The 24,131-nt window shown below is 43.4% G+C and overlaps 2 protein-coding genes across 4 annotated transcripts in view; one reads left to right on the forward strand and one right to left on the reverse strand.

The window, feature by feature from the left end:
* The window catches only part of LOC137373011 (complement factor H-like), a 621,771-nt gene that overhangs the window by 224,591 nt on the left and 373,049 nt on the right, over window positions 1–24,131 (reverse strand). The window lies entirely within an intron of this gene.
* zbtb41 (zinc finger and BTB domain containing 41) overlaps window positions 5,127–24,131 on the forward strand; it is a 39,924-nt gene continuing 20,919 nt past the window's right edge. For 2 of the 3 annotated variants that reach the window (XM_068037702.1, XM_068037704.1), the window contains exons 1-5: window positions 5,279–5,745; window positions 14,785–16,102; window positions 17,357–17,564; window positions 18,814–18,883; window positions 19,051–19,198. In XM_068037702.1, coding sequence (XP_067893803.1) covers window positions 14,968–16,102; window positions 17,357–17,564; window positions 18,814–18,883; window positions 19,051–19,198 — 1,561 coding nt within the window. In that variant the 5' untranslated portion in view covers window positions 5,279–5,745; window positions 14,785–14,967. Of the gene's footprint in view, window positions 5,198–5,278; window positions 5,746–14,784; window positions 16,103–17,356; window positions 17,565–18,813; window positions 18,884–19,050; window positions 19,199–24,131 lie in introns of those variants that run through there. The other variant, XM_068037703.1, reaches the window with a different exon arrangement.

Genomic DNA, 24,131 nt, shown 5'->3' on the forward strand with positions numbered 1-24,131 from the left:
TGTCATCTATCTCTGCTTCTATAGACTGGTTATTTCTTTCCCAAATGATTATTAAAATCATTTTCATCACATGGCTCATGAGGCTTATTGTCCTGTGCTCTGTACACTCTAGGACTTTTGGTTTCTTTGGGGAAATAAGAAATATTCACCACCTACTTGCTTCCCTGTGATGTCACAGCTCGATTTCTCTTTCCGAATGTGGGCTCTGAACCTACAGACTGGCAGCGGCTAGAACCGCTCCACTGTCGCTGTTTCATGTTGGTATCCGAGTGAACTCTTGCTCCCACTGCATAGTTCTTAAGCCTGGCTCCACTCCTGCTGTATCCTCCTAGCTCTGCGAGTGAACTCTCATTCTCACCGCACTGTTTTTAAGCCCGACTCCGTTTTCATTGTTTCCCGCTGCTCTCCACCACACAAGTGCCTCGCAATGACCATCTCCAACATCTGAAAATCTAACTATCTCGCCTTGGCGTTCAGTGGCATTACCATCCCTGAATCCCCACCACCATCCTTGGGGTTACCATTGACCAGAAACTTAACTGGACCAGACATAGAAATACTGTGGTGAGAAGAGCAGGTCAGAGGCTGGGAATTCTGTGGTGAGTAACTCACCCCCTGACTCCCCAATGCCTGCCCACCATCTACAAGGCACAAGTCAGGAGTATGATGGAATACTCTCAAAATGCCTGGATGAGTGCAGCTCCAACAACAACAAGAAGCTTGACACCATCCAGGACAAAGCAGCTCATTTGATCAGCACCTCATCCATCACCTTAAACATTCACTTCCTCCTCTACCGACAAAAAGTGGCAGCAGTGTGTGCCATCTACAAGATGCACTGCAGCAACTCACCAAGGCTTCTTTGACAGTACCTTCCAAATCCATGACCTCTGCCACCTAGAAGGACAAGGGCAGCGGGTACATGAGAACACCACCACCTGCAATTTCCCCTTCAAGTCACTCACCATCCTGACTGGGAAATAATTTGCCATTTCTTCACTGTAGCTGGGTCAAAATCCTGGAACTCCGTAACAGTACTGTGGGTGTACCTACACCACATGGACTGCAGCAGTTCAAGAAGGCAGCTCGCCACCACCTTCTCAAGGGAAATTAGGAATGGGCAATTAATGTTGGCCTTGCCAGCGACACTAACATTCCATGAATGAATATGAAAAAGGGCTGCAGGACATTCTTCTGGGGGAGGGTGAACAGCCAGAGGTCATGGTCCACATTGGTACCAATGTCATAGGTAAGAAGGGCGATGAAGTCCTGAAAGCAGATTTTAGGCAGCTAAGAAGGAGATTAAAAAACAGGACTTCAAAAGCAGTAATCTCAGGATTACTCCCAGTCCCACATGTAAGTGAGCAAAGAAACAGGAGAATTGAGCAATTGTACACATGGCTGGAGAACGGTGTACAAGGGAGGGCATCAGATTTCTGAGACATTGGGACCGGTTCTGGGACAGGTGGGACTTTTACAAGATGGATGGGTTGCATCTTAGCAGGACTGGGACGAATATCCTCGCAGGAAGATTTGCTAGTGCTGTTGGGGAGGGTTTAAACTAAATTGTCAGAGGGGTGGGAACCTGGCGGGGAGCTCAGATTGGAGGGAAGTTAAACTGGCAATTTGTCAGGGGTGTGGGAACCAGGAGCAAGTATTAGGGAGGAATACTAAGGTGCACGGAATACTGGGAGAGATAGATAGCACGAGAGTAGGGAATAGTAAGTTATTAGGTGGGGTCAGAGTAAGGGAGAAAGTAATAAAGTCTGAATCAGGGTTAATGTGCATCTAGATGAATGTACGGAGTGTGGTTAATAGGACGGCTGATGTACAGGCGCAGATTGCCAAGTGGAAATATGATGTTGTGGCTATGACAGAGACCTGGCTCAAAGAAGGGCAGCATTGGGTGTTAAATATTCCTGGATACCACATGTTCAGGAAAGGGAAAAAAGGGCGAGGGGTGGCGATATTGATAAAGGAGAGCATTACAGTGCTGGAGAAGAAGGATGTCTCAGAGGGGTCAAGGACAGAATCAGTTTGGCTAGAGCTAAGGAACAAAAAAGGTGCGGTTACATTGCTCGGTGTTGTCTATAGACCACCAGCTAGTGGGAAGGACATGGAGGAACAAATTTGCAAGGTAATTACAGTGAAGTGCAAACATTATAGGGTAGTTTTAATGGAAAACTTTAATTATCCAAATAAAGACTGGGATAATAGTAGTGTAATGGGCAGGGAGGGGCAATAGTTTCTAGAATACATTCAGGAAAATTTTCTACAACAGCATGTTGTTAGTCCAATGTGAAAGGAGGCACTGCTAGACCTGGTTCCTGGGAATGAGGTGGGCCAAGTGGATCAAGTATCAGTAGGAGAGCATTTAGGGGATAGTGATCATTGTTTCATAAGGTTTAGGCTGACTATGGAAAAGGACAAAGAGCAATACAGGGTAAGAATAATTAACTGGGGGAAGGCCAACTTTAATGGGGTAAGAATGGAGCTGAGGTGAATAAATTGGAATCAAAAGCTGGCAGGAAAACCGGTAGATGAACAATGGGCTACCTTCAAAGAAGAGATAGTTTGGGCACAGTCGAGGTATGTTTCGTCGAAGGGGAAAAGTAGGGCAAACAAATCCAGAACTCTCTGAATGGCACAAGAGGTAGAGATTAAGATAAATAAGAAAAAGTGTGCTTATGACAGATGCCAGGTAGGAAAATATTATTGAGAACCAGACTGACTGTAGAAGGTCCAGAAGGGAAGTGAAAAAGCAAATAAGAGAAGCAAAGAGAGATCATGAAAAGAGACTGGCAGCTAGCATTAAAGGAAACCTCAAAGTTTTCTATAGGCATATAAATAGTAAAAAGGTGGTAAAAGGAGGAGTGGGGCTGATTAGGGACCAAAAAGGGGATTTACATATGGAGGCAGAGTACTAAATAAATACTTTGCATCTGTCTTTACCAAGGAAGATACAACCCAGGCAATGTTGAAAGAGGAGGTACGTCAGACACTAGAGGGGTTTAAAATTGATAAAGAGGAAGTATTAGATAGGCTGTCTGTACTTAAAGTGGATAAATAACCAGGACCAGATGAAATGCATCCAAGGATACTGAGGGAACTGAGGGTGGAAATCGCAGGGGCACTGGCCATAATGTTTCAATCTTAAGACTCAGGGGTGATGCCAGAGGACTGGAGAATTGCAAACGTTACATCCTTGTTCAAAAAGGGCACAAGTTCAAAGTTTGCAGATGATACAAAACTTGGAAGCATTGTGAACTGTGAGGACTTCAAAAGGACATACACAAGTTGGTGGAATGGGCAGACAGGTGGCAGTTGAAGTTCAATGCAGAGAAATGTAAAATGTTTCATTTTGATAGGAAGAACACGGGGGTGCAGGAGCAGAGAGACCTGGGTATATATGTACATAAGTCATTGAAGGTGGAGGAACAGGTTGAGAGAGCAGTCAATAAAGCATGCAGTGTCCTGGGCTTTATTAATAGGGGCATAGAGTAAAAAAGGGAAAGGAGGTTATGTTGAACTTGTATAAGACACTAGTTCGGCTTCAGCTGGATTATTGCGTCCAGTTCTGGGCGCCGCACTTTAAAAAAGACGTGATGGCATTGGACAGTACAGAAAAGATTCACGAGAATGGTTCCAGGGATGAGGAATTTCAGTTATGAAGATTGATTGGAGAGGTTAGGACTGTTTTCCTTGGAGAAGAGAAGGCTGAGAGGTGATTTGATAGAGGTATTCAAAATCATGAGGGGTCTGAACAGAGTAGATGGAGAGAAACTGTTCCCACTCATGAAAGATTGAGAACGGGAGGGCACAGATTTAAAGTACTTGGGAAGAGAAGCAAAAGTGACATGAGGAACAACTTTTTCATGCAGCGAGTGGTTAAGGTCTGGAATGCGCTGCCTGAGAATGTGGCAGGTTCAATTGAAGCATTAAAAAGAGAATTAGACAGCTGTATGAAAAGGAAGAATGTGAAGGGTTATGGGAGAAGGCAGGGGAATGGAACTGAAGGACTTTCTTTTATTGGAGAGCCAGTGTGGACACGATGGGCCGAATGGCCTCCTCCTACACTGTAACAATTCTGTGAAAAAAATGCAAAATACTGCAGATGTTAGAAATCTGAAATTAAAAATGCTGAAACCACTCAGCAATTCAGGCAGCATCTGTGTCATTCCCTGGTTTTGCATTTTCTTCCATTTCTGATAAAAGGTCAAGGACCTGAAACGTTGCCCGATTTTAACTCTCAACAAGCCGGTGGGTTTTGAGTGAAAGAAAAAAACTTGCATTTATATGGTGCTTTTCACAACCACTGGAAATCTCGGTGCTTTACAGCCAATTAATTAATTTTTAAGTGTAGTCACTGTTGTAATGTAGGAAATGTAGTTACCATCTCAGCCATTAACTCCCATTTCTTATGACAGATGCTGCCTTGACCTGCAGTGTTTCTAGCAATTTGTTTTCATTTTCCAGTATTTATTTTGAGCAAGCGTATTTTAATTTCTGGCAACACTGTCTCTCATTTCCAGTGGTTGGATGCTGTATGTAGAAAGGGAATTCTGACAAACCTGGGCAAGCTCCCCTGAAATGCTTTGGCTTTGATGCACCAATTGTTCATTGTGTTTAAAATTATGAAGGGGCTGGACAAAGATAGGGAGAAACTGTTCCCATAGACAGAAGGGTTGAGAACGAGAGGACACCAAATTTAAGGTGAATGGCACAAGAACCAAAGATGGCATGAGGAAGAACTTTTTTATGCAGCCAGTGCTTAGGATCTGGAATGCACTGCCTGAGAGTGCAGTGGAGGCAGATTCAATCCGTGGCTTTCAAAAGAGAATTGGATAATTCTCTGAGGAGAAAATATTTGCAGGGCTACAGGGAAAAAGCAGGAGAGTGGACTGGCTGAGTGGTTCTTGTGGAGAACCGGCCAGCACACGACCGACCGGCTAAATGACCTCCTTCTGGGCTGCAACCATTCTATGATTTTAAGTGCCATCAATGGATCCATCTAGGCATTTCTGCAACTTCAGGAATAATAAAGCTGACTTAAAATGCAACGAAAGCTCAGCAACCACTCCTCCCAAAGTACATTCTGCAGCACTCCCAGCGCACAGTGCGTGGCGTCCACAGCGAGCCTCTGCGCATGTGCGGACGCCCGGCGTTCTCCTGGTTTTGGCCGCGAGCGGAAACAAAGGTTTGAAAATAAAACCAGTAATAAAGGGGAGCACGAGCGCTGGGGTGCGGGCTCGGCGGGCCAGCCAATGGGAGCGGGGCTTACTGCAGGGTGGTGGGTTGCCGGGAGAGGGCCCCGGAGTCAGGGCCGGGAGTTAGGGCCCGCTGGGCCGTTTTATGACTGATTCCGGGGCTTTGATCAGGAAGGGAGATGGAAGGCGGGGCCCGGCCAGGGTATGGTCCTGCGCTGCCGCCCGCCCCCGTCGAACGGGGGATCTGGTGTCATCTTGATGTTGTCGCTGCGCGCTTCCTGCACCAACTCCAGGGGCGGGGGATGGTGGCTGGCCCCTGGCCCCTGGCCCCGAGGCATGGATGGATTCATGAGAGTGGCCGATCGCTTTCTCTTATTTTGAAGCGGCCAATTGCACATGGATCTGTCAGTTATGGGCTGAGTCAGTTCAAGGCACGAGCTTGACAGCACATTTTTATCAGTAGAAGATGATGATGATGCTACATTTCAGTTGCTGTTCGTGGGAGTTGGAAAGTATTGAGCTTGCACCTGCTGCTTCAGTGAGTTAGCAAACTGCTCTTACTTCTCTGACCTCGGTTTGAATCCAGCCCAAACTGATGGGATGAAAGAAAAACTAGAAATGCTGGAAATACTCAGCAGGTCTGGCAGCATGTGAAGAGTGAAGCAGAGTTAACCTTTCAGATCAGTGCCCTGAAACATTAACTTTGCTTCTCCCTTCACAGATGCTGCCAGACTTGCTGAGTAATTCCAGCATTTCTAGTTTTTATTTCAGATTTCCAGCATCTGCAGTATTTTGCTTTTATGATGGAAAGTCCTGACCCTGGTAGAGCAGGAGATTATAATCCAATTTTTGTACAGTTAGTGAGTTTGCAGTGCTACACTAAGAGTGTAAGGGAACCATTAACTCCATCACTATCCCTGGCAATGTCTGAGGCTGAACCGGACTGTTCACAACCTTGGTGTCATACTTGACCCTTAGATGAGCTTCTGAAACATATCTACACCATCACTAGTCAATTTCCACCTCCATAATATTGCCTGATTCTGCACCTGCCCGAACTCATCTGCTGAAACCAACAACCATGTCTTTGTAACTTCTAGACTTTATTATTATAACTCACTCCTGGTTGGCTTTCCAGTTTCTGGCCTCTGAAAACTTGAGGTCATTCACACCTTGGTTGCCTATGCCTTAACCTGCACTAAATCCTGTTCACCCATCACTGTTGTACTCACTGACCTACGCTGGTTCCTGGTTAAGCAACAGCTCGACTTTAAACTATCATCCACATTTTCAATTCCCTTCATGGCGATGTCCTCCCTAACTTGGTAGCCTCCTCTAGCCCTATAATCTGCCAATATATTTGCACTCCTCCAATTCTGCATCTTGCACAACCACAATTTTATTTGCTGCACCATTAGTGGCCATGGCTTCAGCTGCGAAGGCCCTAAGCTCTGGAATTTGTTTCCTAGACCTCCACCTCTTAACTGTCTCTTCACCCCTTTAAGATGCTCCTTAAAAATGACCTCTTTGGCTAAGCTTTTGGCATCTGCACTGATCTCTCGCTTTGTGGTTCAGTGTCAAATTTTGTTTGATAATGTTCCTGTGAATGTTTTATTATGTTAGTCCTTATATAAGTATAAATTGTTGTAGGTAATAAGGATGCCTCGAATGGAGCTCTGCTGCTATATAGAATTCTTTTAATTGAATGTTGCTTAATTTATTAGATAATTCATTTTATTTCAAAAAACAATGCTTTATTGAAGCATCAGGCTTGTGTTGTGAAATGCCTGGCCTTTGGAGTACTTGATGCAGAGATTAAGCAGCAAAAAATCTTCCAATTCCTTATGTTGCTTACTTTTGAGTACAAAAAAATGATGCCTTAAACAATTGTGACTGGCAGGTTCCTGAAAAATTAGCTAATTTCTCAAGCAGGCAGGCTTTTCTCTCTCAACCCACCAATCTGCTTGGAAAATATTTTGGCTATTTGGAAAAGTCACTGCTAACCTGTTTTCAGCATGTTGCAACTGCCTGTTACCTACTGGATAAGTGACTCAGGACATCTGTGTTTCTGAATGTTCCCAATTATATCCCAATATTCAAACTCCTGCTTCAAAGGACACATATAGTAATAGAAGGCTGCATTGTGTTCTTGGAAACAGGAGTTTGAATGTTGGGATCCAAATCATTGGTAAAATAGCAGCCAACTTTATCTTGTTACTTTTCTGCTCCTTAACTACATATTTCGTCTGATGGTGCCACTTTCTCTTTTTCTGATGTATGATTTCCCCCTCTGCAAGATGTCCATTCTACCTCAAATTCATTACTGCATGCCGCTTGCCTACTCCATTTTCCTGCATTAAATAGTCTTGTTCCTCTTACTATGAGATGTTCAGTGTTCCAAAACTGCCAATTATAATTTCATTTTGGGGATGCTGTTTGTTAAGCAGTGTTTCTGTTGTGTCTGTGTTTTGATTATGAATTTAGCATGCATTGTTCTGGCAGGTCCCTGATTCCTAGATTCTGTGTTCTAGGTTATGTTCTGCATTAACTGGGCAAGACTGATTTCAGTGTATCAGTATATGTGCTTGCTGGTTATCAGTTACTGTCTGTGATGTGGAAAATCTACATGTAAGTTCAGTGTACTAGAAGGAAGCGTTATTAATAATATAGCAGTGTTTCTACTTAAAAATGTTAGAATCTGGAATTCTAAACCAAGCAATCTAAATGAAAGACATGTAAGTAATTGCTTGTTTTTTTTGAAACTGTTATTGAAGATAGCAAATGAATTAATGCACGTCCTTTGCAACAAAATTTACCCGGGTGTTGAATTTTCCTGCCCGATTGAACCAAGAATGATGATGAATATTATGAAGGAAAGTCCGCATTCTTCTCGAACAACAACAGTTTATATTTGTGTAGCACTTTTAATGTAATAAAATGTCCCAAGGTGCTCCACAGGAGCATTATAAAATAAAATATGACACCTATCCACATAAGGAGATATTAGATAAGATGACCAAAAGCTTAGTCAAAGATGGACATTTTAAGGATTTTCTTAAAGGAGGAAAGTGAGGTAGAGAAGCAGAGAGGTGTAGGGAGGGCATTCCAGAACTTAGGGCCCAGGCAACTGAAGGCGCAGTCACCAATTAGGTAACAATTAAAATCAGGGATGCTCAAGAAGCCAGAATTAGAGGAGCACAGATATCTTGGAGGGTTGTAGAGCTGGAGGAGATTACAGAGAAGGGAAGGGTGAAGCCATAGAGGGATTTGAAAACAAGGATGAGAATTTTAAAATCAAGACGTTGCTTGACCGGGAACCAATGTAGGTCAGTGAGGACCGAAGTGATAGGAAAGGGACGATACGAGTTAAGACATGGACAACAGAGTTTTGGATGACTTCAAGTTTACGGAGCGTAGAATGTGGGAGACCAGCCTGGAGTGCATTGGAGTAGTCAAGTCTAGAGGGAACAAAGGCATGAATGAGGGTTTCAGCAGCAGATGAGCTGAGACAGGTTTGATCCTGTGCTGAATTTGCTAATCTCAGCTAGAGTAGTGGTATGGTTACTGCAGTCGGTTTTGAGAGGCACTCAGTTAGGGAATGGAAAATTGAACAGGATTTATACACCTGGTTGCTATCAGGTAACTCCCTACTTGAAATGCACACATGCGGATGTTGAATGAGGACAGGATTGGGCTTGGCTGTGGTGCTCACTAAGGTTGAATGGTCTACCCTGTTCACCGTCTAGGTTTTTATGTGCAGAATTGCCACGGGCAAGTTGCAGACCAGATTGGCATCTGGAAATCACATAAACTTACTGCAGACCCTAGATGATTTTTGAGTTTGTCTTCTAGTCTCAGTAATGAGAAGAATTGGAACATTTTTATAATCCCCACCAAGTTGGACTCGTTTGGCCTTTAGTGAGAGCTCAGTGCTTTTTTGGTTACTTAGTTTGTTTCTCATTCTCTAATTCTGTTCTAGCATAATTTTGTGCTTGTTTTTTCATTTCTTTCTTAGTACAAACTACAAATATCAAATAAAAGCAAAATACTGTGGATCCTGGAAATCTAAAATAGCAACAAAATGTTGTAAATACTCTGGTCTGGCAGCAACTGTGAAGAGAAAAGCAGAGTTAGGGTTTCAGGTCTGTAACCTTTCTTTAGAACTGATCAGTACTGGTTCTGATGACAGGCCAGAGACCTGAAACATTAACTCTGTTTCTCTCTCCACAGATTCTGCCAAACCTGCTGTGTATTTCCAACATTTTCTGTTTCTATTATAAATTATAGACACTGTTTTGTTTCGCACAGATGCCCAGTAACCCAACTTCTATCACCAGGATATGTTACTGACACTGTCCTATATTATGCAAATTTCATTTTTACTATTCACTTTATTCTTAAGTACTTAACAGGTTGCAGAGTAAAAAGCTGTGACTTTCCTGAACTCAATATTGAGACCAGATTTTATATTGGAGAACTAATTCTTGTCAGATAGCCATTGTATTAAGTTGATAAAATGACCACAATTCTTTGAAATTATGTGGTATTTATGGAATGAAGCTTTCGTATAAAACCCGATCAGAGCTAGCATTTTGTTGTTAAACAGACGCCATCTGGCTATATTTGTAGTCAATAAAAATTTACATTTTACATTTTTACCACATCTGGAGTACTGTGCATAGTTTTGGCCTCCTTACCTATGGAAGGACAGTGCAACACTGGTTCACTAGATTTATTCTTGGGTTGAGAGGGCTGTCCTATGAGGAGATATTGAGTAGAATGGGCTTACATTCTCTGAAGTTTAGAATAATGAGAGGCGATCTCATTGAAACATGCAAAATTATGAGGGGGCTTTACAGGGTAGGTGCTGAGAGGTTGTTTCCCCTTGTTGGAGAGTCTAGAACTTGGGAACATTGATCCTTATCCTGAGGCTATCATTTAAGACTGATGAGGAGGAATTTCTTCACTCCAGAGGATTCTGAATCTTTGAATATCTCTACCTCAGAGGGTTGTAGATGCTTAGTCATTGAGTATGTTCAAGGCTGAGATCAGTAGATTTTTGGGCTGTCTAGTGGGAAAGTGGATTTGAGGTCAAAGATCAGCCATGATCTTATCGAATGTCAGAGGAGGCTCGAGGGGCTGAATAGCCCACTTATGCTCCTATTTCTTGTGTATTTGTTCTTAGACTCTGGCAGGCTGAGTGAAAAATGTTTGCGACTAAAAATAAATGATATTGTTTGAAGAGAACTTAGTCATCTAGTTAACTTCTGACATTGGATAGTTTTAACAGTATGAATGAAGTAATTGTATTTTTTTCTTTCAGTTCTAATTAAATTATAAACACACTGCTTTCTAAGAATCTTGTAAAATTCTTGCACAAAACTACATGTTGAACAATATACAAATAGGTCAACTTTCTTTTGGAACGTAGATGTGAATGTATTGTATTAAAGCGAGAGGAGTAACTTTTTTAAAAAGTACTTGTTTCACTGTTCTGACATAGGTGAGTGAAGGATATTCATTATTACCTGTGTATCTTGCACAGTAACTCCAGAAAAATAACAACATAAATAGTAGTAGGAGTAGGCCATACGTCCCCTCGAGACTGCTCCATCATTCAATAATATCATGGCTGATCTGATCTTGGCCTCAACTGCACTTTCCTGCCTTCCCCCCAACCCCCCAGATAACCCTTTACTACCCTAAAGTTCAAGAATCTGTCCATCTCAACCTTGAATATGTTCAGTGATTCAGCCTCCACAGCTCTCTCAGTTACAGAATTCCAAAGATTCACAACCTTCTGAAGAAATTCCTCCTCATCTCTGTCTTAAATTATTCTGAAACTATGCCCTCTAGTTCTAGATTTCCCCCTTGAGGGGAAACATCCTCTCAGCATCTACCCTGTCAAGCCCCCTCATAATCTTATATGTTTCAATAAGATCACTTCTTATTCTTCTAAACTCCAATGAGTATCAGCCCCACCTTTCCTCATAAGACAACCCCTTCATCCCAGGAATCGATCTAGTGAACCTTCTCTGAACTGCCTCCAATGCAAGTACATCCCTCCTTAAATAACGAGACTGCAACTGTACACAGTACACTAGATGTGGTCTTACCAATGCCCTGTACAATTGTAGCAAAACTTTCTTACTTTTATGCTCCAGCCCCCTTGCAATGAATGCCAACATTCTATTTGCCTTCCCAATTACTTGCTTTACGCGCATGCTAACTTTTTGTGTTTCACGTATGAGGATGCCCAGATGCCTATGTACTGCTATGTCTCTCTCCATTGAAATAATATTTTGCTTTTCTATTCTTCCTACTAAAGCCTGGCTCGGGTATAAAATTAAAACCGGACCCGGGCCCGACCCGACCACAGCCTACCCAAACCCGACCCGAGCCCTTTATTTTTGCGCCCAACCCAACATGAATCTCCTTCATCTGTTCCAGTAGCAGGCTATTCCTGCTGATGGAGTTGTGGGGAATTGTGGATAAGCCTGGTCTCGTGACTTCCCAGAAGCAGTGCCTAGCCCTGCCCGACCCGTACACAAATGCGGGACTTGGAATTTCGACCCGCCCCGTACCAACACATGTATTCGGGTCTAGTCGGGTTCGGGTCGGGTAGCCAGGCTTTACTTCCTACCAAAGTGGATAACCTCACATTTTCCAATTGCCAAATTTTTGCCCACTCACAACCTATCCCATTGCAAATTCTTTAGCTGGAATTTACTCCACCCCAACGAGCCGGATGGTGGCGGTGGGGGGGGATGGTTGTGACGTAAAATGGAGCGGGATTGGCCACTTAAGGGCCTTTGACCGTTTCCATGCGGATTTTACGCATGGCAAGCGGGTGTCCTGGAGTCGGGAAAAGCAGGCGGCTTCTCCGCGTCCCGGGGGTGGGGGCCCTGCTCATTGGGCACAGGTGGGCCACCCCCACGTCCCCAACCACCCCCAGGACCCAACACGGCCCCCTTCCCCCCCCCCCCCCCCCCAAACGACCACTCTTGCCTCGCCAGGGCTCGACCAATTACCCCTGGCGTAGCAACTAAAACTTACCTTAAATCCCGGCTCCATGTCTTCCTCTGCGGTCGGTTGGGCTGCAGTCCCAGCAGTGGCCACAACTCCCAGCAGCTCAATGAGGCGGGACCTCCTCCCTCAAGCGGGCGGAAGTCCCACCTCGGTCGGTGGCTAGCTCCTGTCTGCCCAACGTAAAATCCAGCCCTTTGTGTCTCCCTCAAAGCTTACTTTCCCATCTCTTTGATTCATCAACAAATCTGGTTACAATGCACTCATTCTTTTCATCTTCTTGGGTTGATAAGTGCCAAGTAACATTCGTGCGACAGAAGTGCCGGGCAATGACTGTCTCAAACAAGAGAGAATCTAACCATCTCCCCTTGACATTCAGTGGCATTATGATTGCAGAATCCCCCACTATCAACATCTGGGGGTTACCATTGACCAGAAACTGAACTGGAGGGAGCCATATAAATACCTAGAACTCCTGCAATGAATAACTCACCTCCTGACTCCCCAAAGCCTGTCCACTATCTACAAGGCACAAGTTAGGAGTGTGATGGAATACTCTCCACTTGCCTGGATGGGTGCAGCTCCAACAACACTCGAAGCTTGACACCATTCAGGACAAAGTAGTCTGCTTGATTAGCACCCCATCCACAAACATTCACTCCCTCCACCACCGACGCACAGTGGCAGCAGTGTGTACCATCTACAAGATGCACTGCAGCAACGCACCAAGGCTCCTTAGACAGCACCTTCCAAACTTGAGACCTCTATCACCTAGAAGGAAAAGGGCAGCAGATGCATGGAAACACCATCACCTGCAAGTTCCCCTCCAAGCCATACACTATCCTGACTTGGAACTATATCGCTGTTTCTTCACTGTCGCTGGGTCAAAATCCTGGAGCTCCCTTCCTAACAGCACTGTGGTGTCCCTACCCAACATGGACTGCAGTGGTTCAAGAAGGCAGCTCTCCACCACCTTCTCTAGGGCAATTAGGGATAGGCAATAAATGCTGGCGTAGCCAGTGACGCCGACATCCCCCGAGCGAATATAAAACAAAAACAAAGTCATTAATTTAGATTGTAAATAGTTGAGGCCCCAGCACTGATCCCCGTCGCACCCCACTAGGAACAGATTGCCAACCTAAAAGTGACCCATTTATCCTGACTGTTTCCTGTTAGTTAGCTAATCCACTATCCATGCTAATGTACTGCCCCCAACACCATGAGCTCTTATCTTGTGGAATAACCTTTTATGTGGCACCTTATTGAATGCCTTTTGGAAATCCAAATATATTACATCTACTGTTTCCCCTTTATCCATCCTGCTTATTATATCCTCAAAGAACTCTAATAAATTTGTCACAAGATTTTCCTTTCATAAAGCAACATTGACTCTGCTTGATTGTGTTATGTTCTAAATCTCCTGCTAGTAATTCCTTAATAATGGATTCCAGCAATTTCCCAATAACATACGTTCGGCTAACTGGCCTATAGTCTCCAGTTTTCTGTCTCCCTCCTTTCTTGAATAGGAGCATTAATTTTGTGGTTTTCCAATCTACTGGGCCCTTTCCAGATGTAGGAATTTTGGAAGATTACAACCAAAGCATCCACTGTCTCTGCAGCCACTTCTTTAAGAGCCGAGGATGTAGGCCATTGGGTCCAGGGGACACGTCAGCCTTTAGTCCTATTAGTTTGCCTAGTACTTTCTCTCTGATGATATGATTGTTTTAAGTTCCTCCATCCTTTTGCCCCGATTTTCTACTCTCATTGGGATGCTTTTAGTGTCTTCTGTGGTAAAGATAAACAAAATATCTGTTCAAAGTCTCTGCTATGTCCTAGTTTCCCATTACTAATTCCCCAGTCTCATCCTCTAAGGAACCCAACATTGACTTTAGACAATCTTTTCCTTTTTGTATACTCATATTTCTTGCTAGTTTACTCTCAATCCATTTTCTCCCTCTTTTTTTAAGTCATCCTTTGCTGGTTTCTAAAATTTTTCCTAATCTTCTGGCCTACTACTAATCTTTGCAACATTGTATGCTTTTTCTTTCAATTCGATACCATTCTTAACTTTCTTAGTTAGCCACAGATGGTCGTCCTTCTTGTAGAGTCTTTCTTTCCCAATGGAATATATATTTTTGTTGAGAATTATGAAATATCTCCTTAAATGCCTGTCACTCCTTAGCTAGCATCTTACCTCTTAATCTATTTTCCCAGTCTATTGTAGCTAACTTTCTCTTCATTCCTTTGTAACTGCCTTTATTTAAATTTAAGTTCCCAACCCACATTTCTCATCCTCAAACTGAATGTGAAATTCAATCACGTTATGATCATTCTTCCTTAAAAGATCCTTTACTATGAGATCATTAATTAACCATGTCTCAATATTGCACCATTTGCCGACTTGGCATAAGCACGTTTTTTAAATATTCAGTTACCCAGTATTCATTGCCACATTCACCTTTTGAATGAGCCTTTTCTTTTTGACAAATAAAGCTAAAGCATGTTGGAATTTTTTATTGTAATGTAATCTGTTTGGATGATTTTCTTGCAGGCCTGATGAATATAGTAACCATACGAAGAAGATTGTTTAATATGAGATCATCTAGTATCAGTGAAAATTGCAAGGAAACTTTATATTGAAAGAACATATTTTTGTTCTGCAATGATGTTCCACTGTTTGTCTGCAGACTGAAAAAAAAGTTAGTATACAGCCGCTGCAATTTTCATAAACACCATGTCTCAGAATATTGACAATTCTTATAAAACTAGTTCAAGTTTAACCAACACACCCTACAAAGACGTTTTCTTAGATTTACAGACAGCAAAATTTGAAAATCTATACTATGGTGCCAGATCAGTACAAGGCCTTTCAAATGTTGCAGATAATCCAGATGTTCCTTTAGGATCATCATTACCAGTTGTACATCTGAGATCACTGCTGCATAACAAAAATCTATTGAAATATATGAACGATGATCGACTCAAGCAGTCACCTTTTTGTGACTTGGTTATCATGGTGGAAGGAAAGCATTTTTGTGCCCATAAAGTGGTTGTTGCTGTGGGCAGCAGTTATTTCCATGCTTGCTTAACCAAAAACCCAAACATGGATAGTATCCAATTGGACCATGTAAGTTACTATGTTTTCCATCACTTGTTGGAGTTCCTATACACCTCTGAATTCTTCATACAGGAAAATGAAATCCCTTCAGTTTTGGAAGCGGCACAGTTTCTAGACATTATAGATGCAGTTAAATTGTTGACTGGCAATGAAAATGTGTCTAGGTCAACACAAACAGAATTGTTAACTGAAAATGACCAGTGTTTGGAAGAAAAGGATTCTCTTGAACCTGCTGCCAAATTACAAAATGTATGTACCTTCTGCAGTAAAAGTTTCTGTTACAAAAAATCCCTAGAAAACCATATAGCTAAAGCTCACGGTGCCAGCTCCGTGGTGCAAGAAGAAAGTGCTGATGTCACAAATATGGAACTTTCTACAAGGAGGTGGTCGACTCGAACTCGCAAGTGTCCAGCAAAGTTTGAGAGTAAAAGTAATGATGAAAACACAGATTTCTCTGAAGATGAATATTCCAGTAAAAATGGTAGTGACATGGAGAAGCATGATAATTGTGAAGGTGTAGAAAGTGAAGATGAAATTGAAAGAGTTGAAGTAATGTTTGAGGAAGAAATGGAAAAGGGCGAAGAAATTGAAAGGGCGGATGAGAATGGTGAAGAAACTGATGAGGATGCAGCTCTGGATGCAGAAGAAATTGAGCGGAATATTCCTAAGGAACTGGCTCCAGTCATTTCACAGACTGGGAGTAAGAAAACACTCCGGTGCCCTAAATGTGATAAAAGTTTTGATCGAATAGGTTGGTAAGATTAAACAGTGCTTGTTTTTCTGATAGTTATGTTGCCTGTTGCTCCCATTTAGTTGGATGTAACTCCTTTGTAGAAACAAAATCAGATTAAAATTAATTTAAATTTGATCTAAATCGGGTGAGCTCAATTTCGTTTACCATTTGCGACTTAAAAACTAAAATTTGATGTATTTATTTGCATATATTTCCATTTTACAATACGTAATTGTGTACAATCACACAAGATTACAAATTTCTGTTTTTCGTTTATGCTTCATTCCCCAGCTGTGAGGCTGGGTGACCAAGCATAGGCCTCTGCAAATACTGCTTCTGGCTTGTTGACTCCCATTCCCCCAAACTCTTGCTTTCCTCTTCCATTGTACTATGAAGTGCTGGAATCTCCCTCTGATGGCATACCTGGGGTGAAGAATTTGCTACAGTAGGGGCTATTGTGAGCGAAAACTATGGCCGGAATTTTACATTGGGCGGGAGGCCCCGCCCACTGGGCAAAAAGTTGGGGCGAGACTGCCTCTGCCAGGCCTGGGAGCCACACTACGATTTTATGTGGCCCAGGCCCTGAATTGGCCTCGGGCGGGGCTATAGCCCCTCTGAGGCAGGAAGTCCTGTCTCCATGAGCTGCTGGCCAGTTAACAGGCTAGTAGCTCTCAGTCCCAGCAGTGCCACCAGGAGCGGTGGCCACTGCTGGACTGCAGCCAGGGAGAGGAGCAAGAGGGACGCCAGCCCTGGAAAAAAAGTAAGTTTGTGGGGTCTCACCGGGGACAATTGGCCAAGCCTTGACGAGGTAAGAGGGATCGGTTGGTGGGGGGAGGAATGTAGTTCAGTGGGGGCGGTTGGACTGAGGGGTACCTCTCTGTGGGGCACAGGGTGCCCGATCAGGATAATATACCAGGTAATATACCATATACCTGGTAATATACCAGCGGCGGCGGGAGGAGGCCCTTACGTGCAGTTAATTGGCCACTTAAGGGCCTTAATTGGCCGGGGGCAGGCGAGCCATTCCTCGCCACCGTCCCTCGTAAAATTGCGGCAGGGGTGGGAAGATGACAGAAACAGCACCCCCTGCCTCCCACTCAATGTTTACGACCCTCCCGCCTCCAGGCCACTCCTGCGGGAGTGCTAAAATTCCGGCTTATGTGCTGGCGTCTGTGGTGCATTATATTGGATATATTTATACACTAAGCTGTCATAATCCTGTTGTTTACAGCAAACTTTATGTACCTTAATCTTCTATTTTGGATTTTATAGGAAAATATGAATGCCATGCTCGTGTGCATACAGGGGAAAAACCTTTTGAGTGTGATATTTGTAATCAGCGTTACTCCACCAAATCCAACTTAACTGCTCACAGAAAGAAGCATAATGCACAAGCTGCTATTCAACGAAAGGAACAAAAATGCCCATTCTGCAACAAGCTACATGCAAGCAAAAAAACATTAGCAAAGCATGTGAGGAGGTAAGTAAAACTGGTGATTATATTTTGTTAAAGTATTTGCAAGTCCCTCCATTTTCTGCTCCTTATGGTAGCCAAATTGTATTTGGATTGTCAAAAATGAACCAACATTTACTATTTTTCATGGGTTGTTCCCAAATTTTAGTAATATATTTATTGTATAGTCATATTTGTCAGTTTGAACAAAAGTACCAAATAAACAGCGACATTAAAACAATATATAAATGTTACTAGAAAATTGCCATCCTATTTTAAAAGAAAGACTTGAATTTATATAGCACCTTTCACAACCACAATCAGATCAGCCATGATCTCATCGAATGGCAGAGCAGACCCGAAGGGTCAAATGGCCTACTCCTGCTCCTAAGTCCTATGTTCCAGAGGATGTCCCGAAGTGCTTTACAGTCAATGAAGTACTTTTTGAAGTGTAGTTACTGTCGTGATATAGGAAATTTGGCAGCCAATTTGCACACAGCAAGCTCTCTCAAACAGCAATGTGAGAATGACCAGATAATCTGCTTTTGCAATGTTGATTCAGGGATAAATATTGGCCAAGGCACTGGGGGTAACTCCCCTGCTCTTCTCAGAAATAGTGCCGTGGGATCATTTATATCCACCTGAGAGGGCAGGTGGGCCTTCGGTTTAATGTCTCATCCGAAAGATGGCACCTGTGACAATGTAGCACTTCCTCACTACTACACTGGCGTGCCAACTTCTTGATCTGCATGATTCACTATAGGCTTGTTAATGTTCATAAGCAAAGCAATGCAAAAGATTTGGGAGAAACCAGAAAAGCATAATAAGTTATTTCAGTCAGCAATTGTCATATATATAAAAGAGCTTTCATATATAATAGAACTGACACCCTTATTTTATGACAATATTGAATAACACGGTGTGTACGTTGTGGTTTTACCACTCCGAGGATTGCTTTGCCATGATGTTGGACAGAGTGGCAAAACAATTATAGAATTGGTAAAATACTTTTTGTTATTCCCTAAATAAAGCAAAGTCTATATAATAAATGTTTAACAATAAATATTAAATATTTTCAAGCATTAAACAGCAAAAAAGGGGCACCAAAATATACCGGTAACTATTTAGATTAACCACCCTTCATAATGTTGAGGATTTACAATTCAGAACACAGATTCCCTGTGAAGGATTTACCAAAAAATGTTTGCCTTTTATTCTTATTTTCATTTGTAATGGCAACAACACACTAATTTACCTGATTTTGGAATGATTCCAGATTCCATCCAGCTAACGTACAAGAGTTTTTTGCTGCCAGAAAGAAGAAGAGTGAAGCTTGGAAGTGTGATGTAAGTTCTTTTCTGTCCCCCACACCCACTGACCTCCCAACTCCAAGAATAACATACAGAAACAGTACCTGAGATTATCTGCGCTCACCCCCCTGTATTAGCAACCTGCAGTATTTGAAGTATTGGAACTTTTTGTGATGATTTTCCATTGCTTTTTTTGGTCATAGGTATGTAACAAAACCTTTACTCGGAGACCTCATCTTGAGGAGCACATGATTCTTCATACACAGGATAAACCATTCAAATGTAGTTACTGTGAGGAACATTTCAAATCAAGATTTGCAAGACTTAAACATCAGGAAAAGTTTCATCTGGGTATGCATAAGTGCACAAAATAAAATGTTAACATTTTAAAAATCCCCAAAACTTAATATCTTTTCATTTAAGGCTAATTTTGATTGTGGTAGTGTTTACCACCTAGTTGTGTAGCTCAGTCTGAATGTCGTTTTTTTTGGTAATTGTTACAATTTCAGATTTTTATAGCACTTTTCAGTCTGCGTGCATGCATCGTATACTTTACAATTCAGAAGTTTATTTTATCTACCCTTCAGCGTTATTCGACCTGTGGGTCAACAATTGCCCCACATCCATTAATCTATTTACTAGATTTAATGCTGCACTATATACTCACTTTGAATTGTTACTTATTAAATGCAGACAGAAGGGCTAGAATAACCAATACGTGTCATGTTTCTATTTAATAATATGAAACATACATATGGGAAAACTCCATAACAGCTTAACTATCCTTCACAAGAAATGAAAGTTGTCTGATTTTTGGGAAGTATAGAGTAAATCTTGGCAGACACAAATATAGTTTCCAGCCAACTGTATTGTGAATATAATTGTGCCAGTTTAGTTTGCTTATGATTCAGATGATAATGGGTTTAACTCCCACAATAGATTTGAGCTCATAATCTAAGTTTAACTTGAGTGTACTGCATTGCTTGAAGTAAACTTTCATGTGAGATGTTCAGCCAAGGCCCTGTTTGCCTGCTCGGGTGGAGTTAAAAGGTCCCATGACACTTCTTGAAAAAGAATGAGGAGTTCCTATCTGAATCCTACCTCCCCAACACAACCAAAAACAGACTATATGGTCATTCACTTATTTTGTTACTTGGAGGACCTCACTGACGGCAAATATTGCTTATTTAGCTGCATAACAAGAGGTAGCTGCACTTCAAAAGCAATCCATTTGTTGCAAAGTGCTATGGGACATCTGGGAGATGTGAAAGACATTTTTAAATCCAAGTTCTTCTTTATCAGCAAAGTAAATACAGCAATTTGGACATCTTGTACCACTTTCAGTATCTGTAAAACAAATTTAAGTTTCTCCCTCGAGAAGAATTAAATGGGTAAGCTTTCAGATGAGTCAAGCAGCAGATTTTATCAGAACTACCTGTTTTAATGTACTGGTTTGCAGCATTAGGTTCTCTGATATCAGGTTTCCAATCATTTCCTTTAAAGAATTAATTCAGTTTGTATTTCCTCATCTCCCGTGTTACAGTAGAAACAAAGGAACTTAAGTACAGGGTCGGCGGTGGCGTAGTGGTATTATCACTGGACTAGTAACCCAGAGACCCAGGGTATTCCTCTGGGGACATGGGTTCGAATCCCACCACAGCAGAAGGTGGAATTTGAATTTAATTAATAAATCTGGAATTAAAACTAGTCTAATGATGGCCATGAAACCATTGTCGATTGTTGTAAAAACCCATCTGGTTCACTAATGTCCTTTAGGGAAGGAAATCTGCTGTCCTTACCTGGTCTGGCCGACATGTGACTCCAGACCCAGAGCAATGTGGTTAACTCTTACATGCCCTCTGAAATGGCCTAGCAAGCTACTCAGTTGTACCTAACCGCTACAAAGTCTATAAAAAGGAATGAAACCGGACGGACCACCCGGCACGACCTAGGCACCGGAAACGACAATGGCAAACCCAGCCCTGTCGACCCTGCAAAGTCCTCCTTACTAACATCTGGGGGCCTGTGTCAAAGTTGGGAGAGCTGTCCCACAGACTAGTCAAGCAACAGCCTGACATAGTCATTCTCACGGAATCATACCTTACAGACAATGTCCCAGACACTGCCATCACCATCCCCGGGTACGTCCTGTCCCACCGGCAGGACAGACCCAGCAGAGGTGGTGGCACAGTGGTATACAGTAGGGAGGGAGTTGCCCTGGGAGTCCTCAACATCGACTCCGGACCCCATGACGTCTCATGGCATCAGGTCAAACATGGGCAAGGTAACCTCCTACTGATTACCACCTACCGCCCTCCCTCAGCTGATGACTCGGTACTCCTCCATGTTGAACACCACTTGGAGGAAGCTCTGAGGGTGGCAAGGGCACAAAATGTACTCTGGGTGGGGGACTTCAATGTCAATCACCAAGAGTGGCTCGGTAGCACCACTACTGACCGAGCTGGCCGAGTCCTAAAGGACATGGCTGCTAGACTGGGTCTGCGGCAGGTGGTGGGGGAACCAACACGAGGGAAGAACATACTCGACCTCATCCTCACCAATCTGCCTGCCGCAGATGCATCTGTCCATGACAGTATTGGTAGGAGTGACCACCGCACAGTCCTTGTGGAGACGAAGTCCTGCCTTCACATTGAGGATACCTTCCATCGTTTTGTGTGGCACTATCACTGTGCTGAATGGGATAGATTTCGAACAGATCTAGCAATGCAAAACTGGGCATCCATGAGGCGCTGTGGGCCATCAGCAGCAGCAGAAATGTACTCAACCACAATCTGTAACCTCATGGCCCGGCATATCCCCCACTCTACCATTACCATCAAGCCAGGAGACCAACCCTGGTTCAATGAAGAGTGCAGGAGGGCATGCCAGGAGCAGCACCAGGCATACCTCAAAATGAGGTATCAACCTGGTGAAGCTACAACCCAGGACTACTTGCATGCCAAACTGCGTAAGCAGCATGCGATAGACAGAGCTAAGCGATCCCATAACCAACGGATCAGATCTAAGCTCTGCAGTCCTGCCACATCCAGCCGAGATTGGTGGTGGACAATTTAACAACTAACTGGAGGAGGTGGCTCCACAAATATCCCCATCCTCAATGATGGGCGAGCCCAGCACATCAGTGCGAAAGATAAGGCTGAAGCATTTGCAACAATCTTCAGCCAGAAGTGCCGAGTTGATGATCCATCTCGGCCTCCTCCTGAAGTCCCCAGCATCACAGATGCCAGACTTCAGCCAATTCGTTTCACTCCACGTGATATCAAGAAACGACTGAAGGCACTGGATACTGCAAAAGCTATGGGCCCTGACAATATTCCGGCAATAGTCCTGAAGACCTGTGCTCCAGAACTTGCCGCGCCCCTAGCCAAGCTGTTCCAGTACAGCTACAACACTGGCATCTACCCTGCAATGTGGAAAATTGCCCAGGTATGTCCTGTACACAAAAAGCAGTACAAATCCAACCCGATCAACTACCGCCCCATTAGCCTACTCTCAATCATCAGTAAAGTGATGGAAGGTGTCATCAACAGTGCCATCAAGTGGCACTTGCTTAGCAACAACCTGCTCAGTGATGCTCAGTTTGGGTTCCGCCAGGGCCACTCAGCTCCTGATCTCATTACAGCCTTGGTTCAAACATGGACAAAAGAGCTGAACTCAAGAGGTGAGGTGAGAGTGACTGCCCTTGACATCAAGGCAGCATTTGACCGAGTATGGCATCAAGGAGCCCTCACAAAACTGAGGTCTATGGGAATCAGGGGAAAACCCTCTGCTGGCTGGAGTCATACCTAGCGCAAAGGAAGATGGTTGTGGTTGTTGGAGGTCAATCATCTGAGCTCCAGGACATCACTGCAGGAGTTCCTCAGGGTAGTGTCCTGGGCCCCACCATCTTCAGCTGCTTCATCAATGACCTTCCTTCAATCATAAGGTCAGACGTGGGGATGTTCGCTGATGATTGCACACTGTTTAGCACCATTTGTGACTCCTCAGATACTGAAGCAGTCCGTGTAGAAATGCAGCAAGACCTGGACAATATCCAGGCTTGGGCTGATAAGTGGCAAGTAACATTTGCGCCGCCGTACAAGTGCCAGGCAATGACCATCTCCAACAAGAGAGAATCTAACCATCTCCCCTTGACATTCAACGGCATTTCCATCGCTGAATCCCCCACTATCAATATCCTAGGGGCTGCCATTGACCAGAAACTGAACTGGAATGGCCATATAAATACTGTGGCTACAAGAGCAGGTCAGAAGCTAGGAATCCTGAGGCGAGTAACTCACCACCTGACTCCCCAAAGCCTGTCCACCATCTACAAGGCACAAGTCAGGAGTGTGATGGAATACTCTCCACTTGCCTGGATGGGTGCAGCTCCAACAACACTCAAGAAGCTCGACACCATCCAGGACAAATCAGCCCGCTTGATTGGCACCCCATCTACAAACATTCACTGCCTCCACCACCGACGCACAGTGGCAGCACTGTGTACCATCTACAAGATGCACTGCAGCAATGCACCAAGGCTCCTCAGACAGCACCTTCCAAACCCGCGACCTCTACCAACTAGAAGGACAAGGGCAGCAAATACATGGGAACACCACCACCTGTAGGTTCCCCTCCACGTCACACACCATCCTGACTTGGAACTATATCGCCGTTCCTTCACTATCGCTGGGTCAAAATCCTGGAACTCCCTTCCTAACAGCACTGTGGGTGTACCTACCCCACATGGACTGCAGCGGTTCAAGAAGGCAGCTTGCCACCACCTTCTCAAGGGCAATTAGGGATGGGCAATAAATGCTGGCCTGGCCAGCGACGCCCACATCCCATGAATGAATTTTAAAAAACTTCGCAACAGGAGTAGTCCATTCAGGCCCTTGAGCCTGTTCTGCCACTCAGTTTGATCATGGCTGAATTTGAGTTCTGGAAGTAGATTGCCAACCAACTTGGCTAGGGATGTTGTATTGATCTTAGCAACCTAATTGGGGGTGAAAATCAGAAAAATAGCATGATAGCTTACAAAAAATAAATCAAAGCGTGGTGATCAATATTTTGCATGAAGTAACATTGTGAACTGATTCACTGATACAAAGTGGACTGTGGGCACCAGTCCACATTAATAATAATAATGTAACAGAACATAACTTTATATGTTATTGGAGAAGATATTCTATACAAAATAGTTTGATTGTTCTCCGGATACCCTTGGATAGCAGATATAAAGCATAACACAGAACAAAGGATGATTGAGATACCAGTGAGTGTT

Source organism: Heterodontus francisci, chromosome 8 (assembly GCF_036365525.1).
Source record: "Heterodontus francisci isolate sHetFra1 chromosome 8, sHetFra1.hap1, whole genome shotgun sequence".
Lineage (NCBI taxonomy): Eukaryota > Metazoa > Chordata > Chondrichthyes > Heterodontiformes > Heterodontidae > Heterodontus > Heterodontus francisci.